Source organism: Physeter macrocephalus, chromosome 20, assembly GCF_002837175.3.
Source record: "Physeter macrocephalus isolate SW-GA chromosome 20, ASM283717v5, whole genome shotgun sequence".
NCBI lineage: Eukaryota > Metazoa > Chordata > Mammalia > Artiodactyla > Physeteridae > Physeter > Physeter macrocephalus.
Genome location: NC_041233.1, coordinates 14196555 through 14215596, shown reverse-complemented (window position 1 = coordinate 14215596; position 19042 = coordinate 14196555). Strand labels below are relative to the sequence as shown.

The following is a 19042-nucleotide window of genomic DNA, read 5'->3' as shown; positions in this document are numbered from 1 at the left end:
AATCCTATCCTAACCCAGGTAATTTCAGTTCAGCAATTTCTTCACCCACCAATACATTAATCTGAGTGTTTTATAAATCTTTTTTTCTCATTTTAAACTTATACCATGTCCTGAGAATAGAACTGAATAAACTCTGCCCAGGTTATTGTTTTTAAGTTTCTTTTCAGGTTTCATGATCTCAGATGAAATCATTTTATTTTTAATATAACTGCATTGTGTCAGTGACCTTCTGTGGTCTCCACTAGACTTCTGCATGTCTCCATCATGACCCAAAGACTCCAAAATCAAGGCAGAGAGAAATGAGAGTTTTTAATTCCCTCCTAAGGCCCACCTCCCAAGGTCTGATTTCATCTCAGGCCCCATCTATACTGCAAGAATTAACACTGCAAATTTCCATCTCTTCAAAGGAAATATTAAACCCTTCTCACTGTAGCGTAGCTTTTCTCTTTGGCCTCAAAATGACAATCATGAAGCATAAATTTAATATACATGTAAAAGATGTTTACACGTAATATAGCAAAGGGGGTTACTTCATTATAACCTACTTGGCATCACTTATTATTATTTATTTATTTATTTTTAACATCTTTATTGGAGTATAATTGCTTTACAATAGTGTGTTAGTTTCTGCTTTATAACAAAGTGAATCAGCTATACATATACATGTATCCCCATATCTCCTCCCTCTTGTGTCTCCCTCCCACCCTCCCTATCCCACCCCTCTAGGTGGTCACAAAGCACCGAGCTGATCTCCCTGTGCTATGCGGCTGCTTCCCACTAGCTATCTATTTTTTATGGTTTTCTCAGAGTATATGCCCAGTAGTGGGATTGCTGGGTCATATGGTAGTTCTATTTTTAGTTTTTTAAGGAACCTCCATACTGTTCTCCATAGTGGCTGTGCCAATTCACATTCCCACCAGCAGTGCAAGAGTGTTCCCTTTTCTCCACACCCTCTCCAGCATTTATTGCTTCTAGATTTTTTGAGCATCACTTATTATTAAAACATTTTCTTTTTCCTTTTTATTTTATTCCATAATTTGAGCTGATAGGTCTAGGAGAAAACCTGCAATAATGTCTACATCACAATTATGTCTACATCTTTCTCCTGCATCCTGGTTAATACCTCAAATCCAGTTTTGTTTTGTTTTGTTTTGTTTTAACCTAAATCAACTTCCTTCTGCATGCCCACATGAAGTTCATCTTCCTAATTCTTATGAATTTACATGGACTTGTGAGATATGGCAAATTTTTTTGTAACAGCTTCACTTTACACACCATATAATTCATCTATTGTAATTCTATGGTTCAATGATATTTAATAAATTTATAGATTTGTGTAACTATCACCAGAATCCAGATTCCTTGTGTCTGTTTGAAGTCAATTCTCACTGCCACTGCCAACCCTAGGCAACCACTGATATGCTTTATGTCTCTGTAGAAATTCCTTTTCTAGAAATTTCATGCAAATGGGATTGTAAAGTTTGTGGTCTTTGTGTCTGGTCTTTTCACGTAGCATAATGTTTTTTTGGTTCATTCCCATTGTTTCATGTGTGGGTAGTTAGCTCCTTTTTAATTGCTGAATAGTACCCCATGCATATACCACATTTTATTTATCCATTCAGTAGTCAATATACATGTGTATTTCAATTTTCTTGCTATTGAGAATGATATTGCTATGAACGCTCCGTTAAAAGCCTTTGTATGGATCTGTTTTCATTTCTCTTGTATAGATACCTAGAAGTAGAATGACTGGGTTTTATGTTAAGACAACTGCCAAACTGTTTTCCAGAGTGACTATACCTTTTTATATTCCAATCAGCAATGTGTGAGAGTTCCATTTTCTCAACATCCTCACCAACACATTTTTTTTTCAGTCTTTTTGATTATAACCATTCTAGTGGGCTCATAGTAGCATCATATTGTGGTTTTAATTTGCATTTCCCTAATGACTAATGACGCGTAGCATCTTTCCATGTGCTGATTAGCTATTCATATATCTTCCTTGGTGAAGTATCTGTTCAAATTTTTGCCCATTTTTCATTGGATTAATTTTTATTGAGTTGTAAGAGTTCTTTATATATTCTGGATACAAGTCTGGTATTAGATACATAATGTAAATATTTTATCCCAGTATACAATTTTTCATTTTTTAATGTTGTCATTTGAATAACAATTTTTTTGAATTTTGATAAAATCCCATGTATCATTTTTTCTTCTGTGTAGTGCTTTCGGAATCATAGATTCTAAGAAATATTCTCCTCATCAAAAATTAGAAATATTTTCCTCTGTAATGTTTTCACTTAATTTTTGTGTAGCATGAGGTAAGGGTCTAAGTTCATGTTTTGTCTTGTTTCATTTTGTGTTTTGGCATTATCCCAGCAGTATTTTTTGTCCCAGCTAGGACCAACTGTCTCAGCACTATTTGTTGAAAAGACTATCCTTTCCCTATTAAACTGCCTTGGTATCTTTGTCAAAAATCAATTGGCCACATATATAAGGAGTTTTTCTGGACTTTCTATTGTGTTTCATTGCTCTGTGTGTCTATCTTATGCCAGTACTACGTTATTGAGATTACTGGAATTTTATGGTAAGTTTTGAAACTGGATACTGTAAGCCCTCTAACATTATTCTTTTTTCAAAAATTGTTCTGATTTTTCTAGATCCTTTGCATTTCCATGTAAGTTTTATAATTAGCTTGCCAAATTCTACAAAAAAAATCCTGCTGGAGTTTTGATAAGGATTGTATTAAATCTAAGCATCAATTTGTGAAGAAGTGGCATCTTAATAATATTAAGTCTTTCAATTCATGAACATAAACTTATCTCATCTTTTATTCAGCTGTTCCTTAATTTCTGTCAGCAATGGTTTGTAATTTTCAATGTATAGGTCTTGCACCACTTTTCCTAAATTTATTCCTAAATATTTTTCTTTTTGATAGAATCATTTTCTTAATTTCTTAGTATCATTTTCATGTTTTTTATTACCACTGTGTAGAAATACAGTTGACTTTTGTGTGACAATCTTGTACTCAGAAACCATGCTAAACTTGCTTACTAGTTTTGTAGACTCCTTGGGGCTTTCTACATATGGGATAATGTCATTTGAAAGCAAAGATATTTTTGATTCTTTCTCATCTGTACGCCTTTTCTTTTTCTTGCCTTATTGCACCAGCTAGAATTTCTTGTACAATGTTCAAGAGAAGTATAAGAGTGGACCTTTCAATCTCAAAGGATAAGCATTCTGTCTTTCACTATTAAGGATGATGTTAGCTGTAGGTTTTGCACAGATATTTTTAATAGATGCCCTTGATCAGTTGGAGGAAATCCCTATCTAGGTTACTGAGAGTTCTTTCTTTTCTCTCTCTCTCTTTTTCTATGGACACTGAATGTTGTTAAATGTTTTTCTGTTTTTCTTATGATCATTGTGTGGTGGCTATCTTTTATTCTATTAATATGGTGTATTACATTAACTAATTTTCAGATGTTAAATCAACCTTGACTTCCTGGGATAAATATCACTTGGTTATGGTGTATAATCCCTTCTATATGTTGCTGAATTTGGTTTGCTAAAATTTTGTTAATAATTTTTACATCTATACTCATAGAGCATATTGATTTTTAGTAATATTTTCAAATGATATTTTTCCTGGCTTTGGTATCAGGGTAATATCCTTCAATGAATACCTCAGGAAGCATTCCTTCTTTATTTTCTGAAAGACTTTGTATAAGACTGATGTTATTTCTTCTTTACATATTTTATAGAATTCACTTAGGAAGCTATCTAAGCCTAGATTTTTCTTTATGGGAAGATATTTTATTACTAATTCAACATCATTATTTCTTATAAGTCTATTCAGTTATTCTGTTTCCTCTTGGGTCAGTTTTTATTATATTTTTCTTTCTAGGAATTCTTACATTTTATCTAATTTTATTTTTTATATAAAGTTGTCCATAATATTATTCCTTTATACTTGTGTCAATTTCTGTAGGGTCACTTATTATGGCCCCCCCCCCTTTTCATTCTGAGTTTGGTCATTTGTGTCTCCTCTATTTTTTCTTAGACTTCTCAATTTAGTCAGTCTTTTAAAATAACTAATTTTCGGTTTCATTGATTTTCTCTATTATTCTGTTTTATATTTCATTGGTTTGTGTTCTGATGTTTAATTTTTCCTTCCTTCTGCTTGCTTTGGATTTAATTTGCACTTCTTTTTTCTAGTTTCCTAAGATGGAAGCTAATTGATTTGAAACGTTTCTTCTTTTCTAATATGATATTCAAAGTTATGTTTCCTTCTAAGCACTGCTTTATTTGCATCTCATAAGCTTTGATATGTTATCTTTTTGTTTAATACAGTTCAAATTATTTTCCAGTTTCTCCTGTGAGTTCTCCTTTGACCTATGAATTGTTTAGAAGTAAGCTGTTTAATTTCCATATGGGGATTGCCCAAATTTCTCCCTGTTGTTTTCTATTTTAATTCTGTTGTAGTCTGAGAATATACAAAATTATTTTAACCCTTTTAAAATACTGAGACTTATGGCCTATCCTGGAGAAAGTTCCATGTGGGCTTGAAAAGAATGTGTTGTTTGGTTGAGTGTTCTGTAAATGTAAGTTATGTCAAGTTGGCTGATAGGGTTGTTCAAGTCTTCTATATCCTTACTGATTTTCTGTCTAGTTGTTCTATCAATTATTGAGAATGAGGCACTGAAATCTTCAACTCTGATTGTTGAATTGTCTATTTCTTTTTTCAGTATTGTCAGTTTTTGCTTCATGTATTTTGAGGCTCTGTTTTTAGATGTGCACACATTTATTTTTTAAACTTCTTCCTCATGTAGTAACTGTCTTTCATCATGAAATGCCACTTTTTCTCTAGTAATATTTCTTGTCTGAAAGTCTATTTTGTCTCATATGAACCTAGGAACTCTATTTTATGACTACTGTTGACATGGGATATCTTTTTCAAACTCTGTATCTTTACATCTAAACTGTATTCCTTATATACCACATATAGTTGGATCTTGCATTTTCATCTCAGTTAGACAATTTTTGTCTTTTAATTGGAGTGTATATTAATTTCCCAGGGCTGCCATAACAAACTACCACAAACTGAGTGGCTCAACACAACAGAAATTTATATTCTCTTAGGCCTCAAGGCTGAAAGTCCAAATCAATGTGCCAGCAGGGTTGGTTTCTGTTAGAGGCTCTGAGGGAGAATCTGTTCCCTTTTGTGGCTCTCTTGTGGCTTCTGCTGGTTGCTGGCAGTTCTGGTGTCCCTCAGCTTGTAGACACATCACTCCAATCTCTGCCTCTGTCTTCACATGGCATTCTCCCCAGTGTGTCTGTCAGTGTCTCCAATTTTTCCCCTTCTTATAGGGACACCAGTCACTGGATTAGGACACAGGTTAATCTATTATGACCTTCTCTTACCTTGACTACTTCTGCAAAGACCCTACTTCCAAATAAGATCACATTCTGAAGTCGACGCAGACATGAATTTGGGGGAACAATTTCCAAGCTTTTGCAATGTGTTTAATCCATTAATATTTAATGTAATTATTGATTTGGTTGAATTATTTATTTATTTATTTATTTATTTATTTATTTATTTATTTATGTCTGCATTGGGTCTTTGTTGCTGCGCGCGGACTTTCTCTACTTGTGGCGAGCGGGGGCTACTCTTTGCTGCGGTGCACAGGCTTCTCATTGCAGTGGCTTCTCTTGTGGAGCATGGGCTCTAGGTGCGCGTGCTTCAGTAGTTGTGTCATGTGGGCTCAGTAGTTGTTGCTTGCGGGCTCTAGAGCACAGGCTCAGTAGTTGTGGCGCAAGGGCTTAGTTGCTCCGCGGCATGTGGGATCTTCCTGGACCAAGGCTCGAACCTGTGTCCCCTGGATTGGCAGGCAGATTCTTAACCACTGAGCCACCAGGGAAGTCCTGATTTAGTTGAATTTATATCTGCCATTTTGCTATTTGTTTTTCTCTATGTCTCATTTCCTTTTTGCTCTTGTGTTAATTATGTACTGCTTTAAAATATTTTTAATGAACAATTTTAATTCCTCTATTGATTTGTGTATTGTTTTATTACAGTGGTTACTGTAGGGAATACAATACGATTTTAGATCTTCACACTCTATTACAAGTTAATAGCTCCATTCCCTCCACCCTCTTTTTTGCAATTATTGTCATATACATTACATCTTTATATGTTATAAGCCAAACAGTACAGTTTTATAATTATTGTTTTATAGACTTGTCTTTTTTTAAAGAAATTAAGAGAAGAAAAGATATGACTATATATTTATACGTTCTCTTATATTTACTTACATATTTGAAGATGCTCTTTATTCCTTCTTGTGGATTTGAGTTACTTTCTGGTGTCATTTTCTTTTAGCCTGAAAGACTTCCTTTATTGTTTCATCTAAGGCAAATGTGCTAGCAACAAATTCTCTTAATCTTTGTGGAGAAATGTGTGTATTTTTCCTTCATGTTTGGAAAAATAGTTTTGTTGTATGAAGAATTCTTGCTCCATAGTTTTTACTTCAGCATTTTATACGTATCATTCCGCTTTCTTCTGGCCTTCATTATTTCTGATGAGATGTTAGCCATTGTTCTGTCATTACCCTGTACAAATGAGCCGTTTTTCTTTTGTTGTTTTCAAGATTTTCTCTTTCTCTTTGACTTTCAGTAGTCTGTGATGTGTCTAGGTGTGGATCTCTTTGTCTTAAACTTACTACAACTTTGTTGATCTAGGATCTGTAAATTAATGTTTTTCCTCAAATTGAGGAATTTTCAGCCATCATTTCCTCAAACACTTTTTCTGACCCATTGTCTTTTCTTCCTTCTGGGACTGCTATTACAAATAGAAATGCTTAGTTGCATTCTATAGGTCTCTGCGACTCTGTTCGTTTTTCTCCTATCTGTTTTACCTACTAGTCTTCAGACTGGATAGTTTTCACTGATTAATTTTCCAGCTCACTGATTCTTCTACTGTCTCAAATCCATATGTAGAGTCAAATTGCAGAGTTCACCTAGTGAATTTTTCATTTCTGTTCCCATATTTTCAAATCTAGAATTTCTATTTAATTCTTTTTAGTTTATATTTCTTATTTCAGTTATTTATTTTTTTATTGAGTCCCTGTCATCATATTTTTCTTTAGTTTATGGAACATAGTTTTCTTTCATTCTTTGAAAATATTTAAGATAGTTGCTTTGATGTCTTTATCTGCTAAATCCAGTATCTGGACCCCATTAGAGTCAGTTTCTATTGATTAACTGATTGTTGTTGTTTTCTCCTGAGCATGGGTCATGCATTCCTGTTTCTTTGTATGTCTCATACTTTTTTGCTGAAAACTGAACATTTTGTATTATGTTTTGTAGCAATATATTATCCTCAGGCTTCCCCACATGCCTCAGGAGTCTTTTTGTCGTCTTTGTTGTCTCAATAAATTGCCTGAACTTAATCTGAGGACTCTATCTTCCCTTGGATTGCAGTCACTGATGTTTCTGCTCGGACTTGTTTTTGTTTGTTTTTTTAATTCTTATTTTTGTCTTTAGCATGGCTATTAGGGTCACACCTATAATTACATAGTTTAATGGTCAGCCAATGATTTGAGCAGGGTTTGTGATCAAACACTCTGAGCCCTTTTGAGTTCCACCCTCTGCTGATGGATCTGTGTATGAGCTGGATTGCACATTCAAGTTCAGAAAATAACCAGTTTTAAATTTCTACTGGGCCTTCTTGGATCATCCCTGCACATGTCTGGCATACTTGGAGACATTATCTAGCCTTTCTATGGCTCTCATATTTTTGGAATCTCTCCATTAAATTTTAAGTTAGTCTGCCCCTCACCCCAACTGGGACTGCAACCTCAAAGTAGGAAAGCCATGGGCTTCCCCATTCATTTCCAACTAAATGTGTTACTTTTACTGACCACCCCTTTAACCATGGATTTCACACTCCACTCCAAATCAAGTCAGCATACTCTGGTCACAAGGGGCCTCTGGTTTTCATTGCTAAGCTCTCCCTGGTAAAACCACCACTCCGACTGACCAAGGCAGCCTTAACATTCTCCTCAGCTTGATTAAACTTTAAAAAAGTTTATTCCTGAATATAAGCCTCTGCTCCCCCTTTCCTTAGAGCATTGATTTTAGAAAACTTGCAACTGTAAATTCTTTCTATGTCCCTTTGAGATGCAAGTCTTCTCTTAGACTCTTTCCAGCTTTCCAGCGTAGGAATATCTTTCTCAAGGATGTGAGAGCCATCCCTTTGAAATGTGATCATCAAGAAAGATAACACCCCTATCTCCTAGTCTCTCTGGGACGACAGGAACCTAACTTATATCAGTGCCAATTAGCAAACATAGATGGCCTAATCACACTGACCAACTTCCCTCTCTACCAACCTCTAGTACTGTTCCACTAGCTCACCCCAGTGTTTAAAAACTCTTCTACTTTTTGTTTCAGTGGGGGTGAATTCAGTCTCTCTCCCTTACTGTAGACTTCAGTAAAGTCTTCATTGCCTATTAACTGTCTGGTGCCATTTTTCCTTCACACAGCAAAGCTGGAGGTTTAAAGGAACATCCCATGGGCAAGAATACCTTAGACGCTCACTGTTCTTAACTGGAGTTCTACCAGGTTTTCATGAATAAATGTTACTCAACTTGTTATTTGCCTTTGGTTTATTTCCAGAGATCTGAAGTGGTTGTTTTTGACAATTTGTCCAGTGTTATGTATGTTTTCTGGGGAGAGGATTTGCTGACCATTTCTTTCTGCTACAGCCACCCTCCAACATTTTAACAAGTCTGAATTTCAGTGTAATTGCCAGGAAGAGTTAAGTAGTTATTTACACCTTTGGAGATCACTCTCTGCAGTCTTTTTTTGAACACAGATCATTTACTAAAAAGAAAAAACACACTTGGTAAAATGTTCCCGTAGCATTACTGCTACTTCACTGTGAATATTAGACCAAACAAAGGAGAGTTTTTCTATGTTTACACTGTGTGTTCTTTTAGTTTAGCTCTTTTTGCTTGATGAAGCATTTCTTCCAGGTTAGCTTAATAGCTCATTTGCTTTCTTTCTTTCCTTTTCTCTCTCTCTCAATTTTTTTGCTCCTCTGAAGAGGTCTGTTGGATGCTTTTTAAAAATCTAGAGCAACTCTATCCACCGATTATCTCTTATTTATAGGAGTATTTACACTTTCAAAAAGAAACAGTTAAGCAAATTAGCAATGCATGAGAACACACCCTCAAACCATGCACAAAAATAAACTCAGACTGGCTTAAAAACTAAAATATATGACAAGACACCATAAAACTCCTAGAGAACACAGACAAAACATATATCCTACCAATGTTTTCTTAGGTCAGTCTCCCAAGGCAATAGAAATAAAAACAAAAATAAACAAATGGGACCTAATCAAACTTACAAGCATTTTCACAGCAAAGGAAACCATAAACAAAATGAAAAGACAACCTATGGAATGGGAGAAAATATTTGCAAACGATGTGACTGACAGGGGCTTAATTTCCAAAATATACAAACAGCCGATACAACTCAACAACAAAAAAACAACCCAATCAAAAAGTGGGCAGAAGATCTAAATAAACATGTCCCCAAAGAAGACATACAGATGGCCAATATGCACATGAAAAGATGCTCACCATGGCTAATTATTAGAGAAATGCAAATCTAAACTACAATGAGGTATCACCTCACACTGCTCAGAATGGCCATCATTGAAAAGTCTACAAGTAACAAATGCTGGAGAGGGTGTGGAGAAAAGGGAACCCTCCTACACTATTGGTGGGAATGTAAGGTGGTGTGGCCACTGTGGAAAACAGTCTGGAGGTTCTTCAGAAAACTAAAAACAGAATTACCATATGATCCAGCAATCCCTCTCCTGGGCATGTATCTGGACACAACTATAATCAAAAATATACATGCGCCCCTATGTTCATATCAGCACTATTCACAATAGCCAAGACATGGAAACAACCTGAATATCCAGAGACAGATGAATGGATAAAGAAGATGTGGTACAAATGTATACTGGAATACTACTCAGCCATAAAAAAGAACAAAATCATGCCATTTGCAGCAACATGGATGCAACTAGAGATTATCATACTAAGTGAAGTAAGTCAGAAAGAGAAACAAATACCATATGATATCACTTATATGTGGAATCTAAACTATGACACAAATGAACCTATCTATGAAGCAGAAACAGACTCACAGACATAGAGAACAGACTTACAGTTGCCAAGGTGGTAGGGGGTGGGGTGGGAACAGCTCTTAGCTGTTCTAAGAGCTTTATATGTTTAACATATTTAAACAATATATTTAATAAAAATTATCATATAAAATCCAATAGCTATTATTACTGTCATCCTCACATTTGGGATTAGTAAATGCAAACTACTATATACAGAATGGATGGACAACAGGTTCTACTGTATAGCACAGGGAACTATATTCAATGTCCTGGGATAAACCATAATGGAAAAGAACATAAAAAAGAATGTATATTTATGTATAACTGAGTCATTTTGCTGTACAGCAGAAATTAACACATTTTAAATCAACTATACTTTAATAAAAAAAATTAGCAATTTATGACTTTATTTTTACTTTTCACCCAATAGTTGCGGTGCACTGATTTACCAAATGCCAGTCTTTTATCCTCCTAGTTTTCCAAGCAGAGAAGTGATACTCACATCTGTAATTATACTTCAAATGATCTTTTGTCTCTATATGAATAGAGCCCATTGTCTGCTTACATGCTTCTCAGTTGACATTTATGAAGACAGATTACACATGAGAAAATGGGGCAAGACAAGCTGGGGAGACAATTACACAACAGAGACAATGCTGGAGAGATTCACTCCAAAATTCCTTCACAAATTTGGAGTGTTTGCCATTTAAGCTCAGTGATGTATTTATATTCCAGCGTTTAAACTTCCTGGGTAAATTTTACTGTCTGAATTAATAATACAAATTTGTCTGCTCCAAAGATTTTCTGGCCATCTTTTCCAAAGTTATTTTTGATAACTTTAGGAATAGGTTTCTCAACACCAACATTGTCCCATATTGTGTGTGTTCAGATAATACTTGTGAATGCAAAAGACATATATTTGGTATTAGAGGGTTAGAGTCTGACTTACTTAGGGCTAAGGTCAGTTTATTATTTATCCCTGTTTTGTATAATAATAAAATTAAAACACAAAGAGTTTAAGAAATATGTTCACATAATAAAAATAAAAATACTATTACCACTACTAACAGCAGTAGTGGATAATATTGATTTATCTCTTGCTGTGTTCCAAGCACTGTTCTAAGGGTTTTAGTTATGGTAAGTTATTTAGTCTTTACAACACCACCATGAGGTAGATACTGTCATTACCACGATATTATAAGCTGAAAAATGGCAGGCAAGAGAAGTTGCAAAAGTCTCCAGGTTACGTGGTAAAAAATAATAATACTCAACTTGTGGTAGTATATATACCATGCTTAGTCTTTATCCAGTGCTGTTCTAAGAGCTTTATATGTTTAACATATTTAAACAATATATTTAATAAAAATTATCATATAAAATCCAATAGCTATTATTACTGTCATCCTCACATTGAAGGTGGGTAAACTAAAGCGCATAGGTATTAAATTACTTGTTCATATTCGTGTAGCTGGTAGATGATTAGTCTGGGACTGGAAGCCCACACCCTGTCTCTCTGGTGAGGGTTAGAGCTGGTGTTTGAACTCTGGCAACCTAGCACCAGAGCTCACGCTTTACCACTTCTTTCTGCTGCCTTGCAGAGAAATTGCACATGAGTTTTTCGTAGAATTACTGAAGTTTGAGATGAGAAGAAACTTCAAAAGTGACCATCTATTGAGAAACCTATTTTACATCTGTTACAAAATCCTCTCCAAAATTTTCTCAAGTTTTTGTCCAGACTTTCTTTGAAAACTTTCACTAATAGAGAATATACTAACCCCAGGGGCAACGTGTTCTATTTTGAATTAATATTATTAGAAAGTACTTTCCTCTATTGTGATGAAATTTGGATTCTTGCAGGGGCAACTCAAATCCTCTGAACCTGAATTGGCCCTCTGAAGTCATAAGAAATAAGTTTAATTCCTTCTCCACATGATAACCCTTTAAATGTATGAAATAAAGTTTTAAAGCAGTCTTCTCTAGTTTTTAGTTCCTTGAACTATGCCATGTCTAACATGGCTCTGAGTCCTCTCACCACCCTAGTCTCTCTCTTTTGGACCAGAAATGTTTTCAGTGTTCCTCCTAAAGCATGAAGAACAACACATAATATGTCAGATACACTCTGAATATTATAGAATAGAGCAGGGCTAAAACTTTCCATTTCCTTCATGGAAATACTATCGTGGAAAGGTTAAAAAGATGGATGCTGAAATCACTGGCCAAATAGAGATAATAAGGGTACGTACTTTGTCGAGCTGGTATGAGGATTAAGTGTGATTGCAGAGTTAAACACTTAGAAAACTGCCTGGCACACAGTATGAGCTCAGAAACTGCAGGTAAGATTATTTAAAAATTCAGGCACTTATTGAAGGTCTACTATATAGAGACATTGACTTTGCAAAGAGGGAAAAGTTATAGACTGCATTCCCTAGGCATTTTCACTTAAAATTCTAGACTTTAAACTTCTCGGGAAGAGACCTATGATTGCATTTGATTTTGGAGAATCATAAATCATGTCACACTGTGGACTCATAATTAGATAACAGGAAGGGAAAATCCTTGAGCCTTTTTAATGGCTGCTGCTGTGAAGTGCTACCTCTTCCAACTTATTCTAGGTCATCCAGTTACATCCTGTCAAGATCTTTGGGGATCCTGATTATGTCTTCTGGGGTATTGGTTTCTCATCCAGCCCCCAGTGTCATATGTGCATATGAGAAGCCTTTCATCATTGTCAGCACCCAACTCAGTGATGTAGATGAAGTAGAACAGAATCAAAGGCAGAGCCTGCAGCGACCCTTGGAGAGCTCCCTTTACAAATCCCTGAGTCATCTACACAGCTAGGAATCCACCTAACTGTACCCACACGCAGAACATTTCTTAATCTTGCTAATGAGAACACTATGGGAGGCTTTTTTCATGAGCCTTGTTTAAATCCAGTGTCTATTATTATGTATGTATCATTACCTGCTTAGTAATCCTAACTCTATTTAAAAAAAAATCGGTGGTGGGAGAGAGAGAAAATAATCTTAGCTGAGTGCTGTTGTTCTCAGGTAACCTGTGCTGATTCCTAGTAATTACTGTCTTCTTCAATAAGGGCTCTCAGAAATCTTTCAAATAATCAGTTATATAATCTAACCAGGGATTAATAGTAAATGTGCCTTTATAGTTGAAGATATACTTCTGCTTCATTTTGGAAGTTAAGACTTCATTTTTTTGTCAGCAACCTTGTCTTCGCCATTAACTGCCAGGATAGATAATGATGGCTTAGAAATCTCATTTACAAATTCTCTGAGTTTTAAGATCTAATTTTTCAGGGCCTCAATACTCGAAGCATTTAAAGATATCCCTTACAATCACCTCATTGAGTTTGGTTTCAATTACTCTTCCCTGATGTTTTTCTATCCCTCTCCATTCTGGAAATCCCTCTTGACAGAGAAGTTGGCAACAAAATCTGTTATTACACCACTAACCTCAAATTGATAATTTCCTTTGGGTTTTTGCTGTAAAAAAGTGACTGAGACTTCTTTCGGATCCTTTGCATTTTTGTAACCTCTCTTCTTTCTGACTTTAGTCTTCCAAGACCATTTTCCTAGGTCTGTGACATTTGTATTTCTTCCAAGTACAGATCTTTCGATTATTCGTTCAGCAGTTCCTTCCACAGATATTTGTTGAGTGACTGTCATTTGCCAGGCACTGTTATAGGCACTGGGGAAATCCAACGGTGAATGAAACAATCACATTCTTTGATTTACATCCTAGTGTCCAATGTATACTTTGATTATTGGGTTTATCTCCCTACTTTTTTTTCAGCTGAGGATAACTTTCTTTTACACGCTAAGCTCTTAATTGTTGAGCCTCACCTAGCCCTTTTGAGATGTACTTTTAAGCTAGAGTCTTGGGACCTTGGAACAATCTTCACTTTCCCTCCTTGAAATTTCTTGAAATCAGTCCTCTGAATTTCCAGGTTAATGTCTAACTTTTGTCCTAGCATTTCCCTCCCATAATGTTTCCATGATTCTGTAAAACTAAATACAGCAATATAGGACCAAGAGCCTTTGCCATAATTCACACAGATGTTGGCACATGTGGAAGTTGGGTTTTAAGTCCCAGATTTTTTAAAACTTCTTTTTCATTATTCCATTTTAATCATGCATGAATTTTTCATGGATATCTTACATCACCAAGATATTCTGACAACTCTCAAGAGGTTTATTAGGATATAGTCAAATATGAGAACAAAAAGAGACGAGATTTTTCTGCATGTGTTCGTATTTTTCATCACTAATTTAAAATTTTGTCTGCATTCCAGGAATAGCCCTGCTCTGGTCTATGCCATCCTTGTTATATGGACCTGGAGCATGCTGCAGTTTCCACTTGACCTGGCAGGTAAGTGTCTGATGTTTGCTCAAAGAAACAGAAAATTACAGCTCTTGATTATGAACTGCAGTGAAGCTAAGGAAGCATTTGAGAGGATTATCATTTTTTTTAATCACTTCCATATCTCAGTGTTAGTTCCAGTTCAGTTTAGAAGAAAACTAGGTTGAAACTTAGGAAAGCCATGATCCACTCTGGTTCATGGTGAGCCTGACACAATTAAGTCGATAAGAGCACAGCTTTATGTTCATTTCATACAGTGGTTCCATTGCTTGCAATTTGTAAAAGCTTCTGCAAATTAGTTAACACATCAGCGCCTCAGTTTTTCATCCATGCAATGGGGATGACAATTATTGTAGCGAGGACTGAGGGTCCTTGTGATGACAAAAATAAGACATAGTTTGTAGTGATTGTGCTTCAGCACACTTAATGGCATATAAATGTTATCTCCTGATTTTTTAAGGGGCCATTTTCATTCCTTTGTCAGACCCTTGTATTAGAACTTCAAAGGGAATAAGAGCAGTTTCAGGGCCACATGGGAAATTAGATTTTTCCTCAGTATTGGCTCTTATACTCCCATTGGGCTTATTTTAATAAAGACATAAACCCCCAAGACTTTGCAAGAAGTAAACAGTTTTCTGGGCATTTCATACTGATGATCTAAAGCTGCATTATCCAGTACAGTACCCACTAGCCACATGTGGCTATTTAGATTAAAATTAATTAAAATTAAATAAAATTTAAAGTTCATTCAGTTCCTCAGTCACACTAGCCTGCTCCGTGGCTGCATATGGCTATGATGTCAGACAGCACAGAGATAGAACGTTTTTCCTAACACAGATGGTTCTATTGGACTGCATTGACCTGGAGTTATCCCATAACTTCTAGGAGCCCTGGAATTTTCATTTGGAAATTCTCCTGGATGCCGCTTTACTCTGAAGAAATTCTAGGATTGAATAGTTACATTTTCCTGAAGTCTGACTCCTTTCTCATGGTACCCTACCTGATGGCCTCAGGGTTAGAATTAATCTTTGTACAGAGATATTTAATTTTTTCCTGCATCTTTTTTTGGTCCACTTTGATAGGCCCAGACGTTTTACAGGCCATTGTAGACCTTAGCATCCACTTTGCAAAACAAAATTGTCAACAGAAGGAAGGAGTGGCTGTGGCTTTTTGGAAACGCCCCAAACCTAATTACTAGTTAATAATTGCAGACAAATGTATGCCAGTAACACACACACACACACACACACACACACACACACACACACACACAGAGATTTTGTCGTAATGTGCCCCAGAAGGTACTCTATACCATTAGTCAGCTGGTGTCCTCTGAGAGAATATTAGGCACCTTCAGTTTCAATGTCGAATAATACTTTTAGGAGGTCCTCTGGGAGCCATTTCCCGACCCCACACACACACACACACACACACACACACAGAGATTTTGTCGTAATGTGCCCCAGAAGGTACTCTATACCATTAGTCAGCTGGTGTCCTCTGAGAGAATATTAGGCACCTTCAGTTTCAATGTCGAATAATACTTTTAGGAGGTCCTCTGGGAGCCATTTCCCGACCCTAACTTCTTAAGAACGGTGACTATTGATCTTACGTTGGTTTTGCTTTTGTCATTCCCTCTACTGGTCCTCACCCTCCCATATCTTGTGGTTTACCGCCTTGCTTAGAAAATTTTTATTTAAGAAAGAAATTCTGTAAACTTCCAGGGGTGATAATGTTATGCAGCTGTTTGAAAAACAAAGACCAAATGTTACTTCTGACTAAATCACTATTGTATTTTCCAACAAACGGTACATTATGTGCACCCATATCAAAGCAGCTTCATAATATTTGCAGGCTCCAGTAGACGAAGGCATTCTTTGTTTGAAAACTCCAAATGGAAGTCTTCATTATTATAAAAGGATTATTTTCTGCCCTTGACCCTGAATTAAATTTACATTTTAGAAATCAAAACAAAAAAGGTTCATTTGTTGATTGGACCTCCTTTTGTTCAACTGGAAAATCAGTAATTATATCCAGCCCTTCTTGTAAACTGTGAAACAAAACCATAAGGAATTAGACAAAATAAAATAACAATGGCATTTATTTGGGCTTTTTTACCCCACCCCTGTTAGAGAAATATGTTTAACGTGACTTCAGTTTGAGTTTGAAGATAAGTGCTTGAATTTTCACAACACAATTTACACAGAGGGCCAAGTGAGTCAACCAGTAAATAGGCAGGTACCAAAGAGAGAAAGCAGACAGCTCTGGGCCACCGACATTCTGTTTCATCTCCCAAATTTAGTAGCCAGGTGAGTCATGAATTATCCTCAGGGAAAGACAGTGAGAAAGGAGAGGTGCCAGGGGTGTTAGTCTAATGGAAACAAAAACGGTCAGGGAATAGAGGCCCCTCTCCTCAAAGATGTCATTGTTCTCCAGTTTTCAAAGGAGGAAACTGAGGCCCAGGCAGCCTCAGTAACTTGGCCTGCATCTCACTGTTAGAAAATGAGGAAGCCAGGAGAGGAAGCCAGGCTCCCTGACTCGAGGCTGAGAGCACCCCGCCGTGCTGCCTTCCTACTCTGCAGACTTCAAAGACAGACAGGGCGGCTTCTGCTGCACTTTATCCTTTCTAGCCTAGTTAATTGTGCTTTCCCCAGTGTGAGTGAGGACTTACAGATGAGCTGATTTTCTTTTACGTGGATAGAAACTAGAGGCTGGCTTTTTTTCATGTGTTTCATTGGACTTATAACAGATGATCCATTTTGAATCTAAAATGACCAAGGATGTAAAATGACAGGGTGGTTACCCTTGTTTCCCTCCAGAATGAAATTACGGAATCACTCCCCATTGTGAACGAACGTAACCCCCATGGCTGATGACTTGTCCCCGCTTCACTCTGTCTTACTTCTCTGCATTTCAGAGAGCTACGGTAACTGGTCTCTCTTGCGTTTTCAGTACAGCATGTTGTGTGCCCTGTGTCTATGACAACAAGGGGGTTCCCCAGCCGGTTCTTTTGCCAATACAGTGCCGACCTGTGGAACATTGGAATCAGCATCTTCATACAAGACGGTCCCTTCCTTGCTGTGCGACTCATACTGATGACCTATTTCAAAGTGATCAACCAGATGCTGGTGTTCTTCGCTGCCAAGAATTTCCTGGTGGTGGTGTTACAGCTCTACCGCCTGGTGGTGTTGGCCTTGGTGGTCCATGCCTCCTTGCGAAGTCAGCAAGAACGCCTGAAAGGAGAGCACAGACGCCCAGGTGTACCAGCTGAGAGTGGGGTCTCACCTGGGGCCTGGGCAGGTGGTTCGAAGGAGGGTTTGGCTATTCCTTTACAGGCCTTGCCGGTCACCTCTGACGACTCTCCCCTGACCCCTTAGTTAGTCACCGAGAGCAGCATGCTGCCAGAAGGCTTGACTTTCTGGTTCCTACAGACAGAATCTTCTCTCTCTCTCTCTCTCTCTCTCTCTCTCTCTCTCTTTTTTAACCTTGGCATATAATAATTTTCAAAAGAACAACATAAAAAGTGATCTTAAACCAAAGCCGAGGAACTTCTTTTTCAACGGAATGAAATGAACTTTGATTAGCGGCTGTCGCTACAACGTCTGTGTGATGGCATCAGATGCTACAGTTGTTCAACCGCTAAGTGATTTGTTTGTCTTGAACTGTTTGAAAAGCTGTGGACAGGGTGACAGTGACACATGCCCTCAAGACATTTAATGCAGACAAACTGTCCTGGCTGTTACCTGAGAATAGAGAAGCTTTGAACTTTGGCTCTATTGTCAGACTATCTCATCTGATCTTTTCTGCAATGTCCCTCTGACATCAAAAAATGTACATTCAGTGAATGCAGAATAAATGAAGGGAAAAGTGCCTTTAAAATTACCTCACTGTGGGCTGGAAGCAGTGAAAATCTCTGCCCAGCTGCCATAGCATCAAGAGCCCTATTCATCGCTGCACAGACCGTCCCAGCAAAAATCATTTTTCTGGGCTGCTGTAGTCTTCTGTCGTGGCGCATATGCTCTTACGGAAGTATTACTGCTTTGGCTTGGGTGCTGCAAAATTCACAGCAAGCCATTCTGGTTACGGATCTATTGGTTGGGAGGCAGGAAATACTTGTCATGCTAGCACAGTCACAATTTCCATTCTAAACAGGCTTTGCAGTATTCGTTAGCATTCTCCTTAACTCCACTTTACCGTTTTCTATATCGCCAAGTTGAATTGTCTGGGTTGATGCAAGAAAGCACTGCAGCAGTGACTAAAGGTGTTTCAGGCCCTTTAAGTGTTACCACAGTCGCTGGTGTCTGCCAGCTGTCAAGGGAGCTCCTCTGAACTGCCACAACTGGAGCCGGCCGGCCTTTGGTCTCAGGGAAGATGTGGGTGATGGAGAACTGCATCAGCCCTACTCACGGCCAACAGCCCTGGGATAGTGATGAGGATCAGAAAATGCCCCGGCATCATGGAAAC

The 19042-nt window shown here is 37.2% G+C and overlaps 1 protein-coding gene across 3 annotated transcripts in view; it reads left to right on the top strand.

Annotated features, from left to right (window-relative positions):
* Positions 1-18401, top strand: part of TMEM26 (transmembrane protein 26) — a 44868-nt gene extending 26467 nt beyond the window's left edge. For all 3 annotated transcript variants that reach the window (XM_007113697.2, XM_055081240.1, XM_007113698.4), the window contains exons 5-6: positions 14511-14587; positions 17531-18401. In XM_007113697.2, the coding sequence (XP_007113759.1) occupies positions 14511-14587; positions 17531-17955 (502 nt within the window). In that variant the 3' untranslated portion in view covers positions 17956-18401. The remainder of the gene's footprint in view (positions 1-14510; positions 14588-17530) is intronic.
* Positions 18402-19042: the final 641 nt, after the last annotated feature.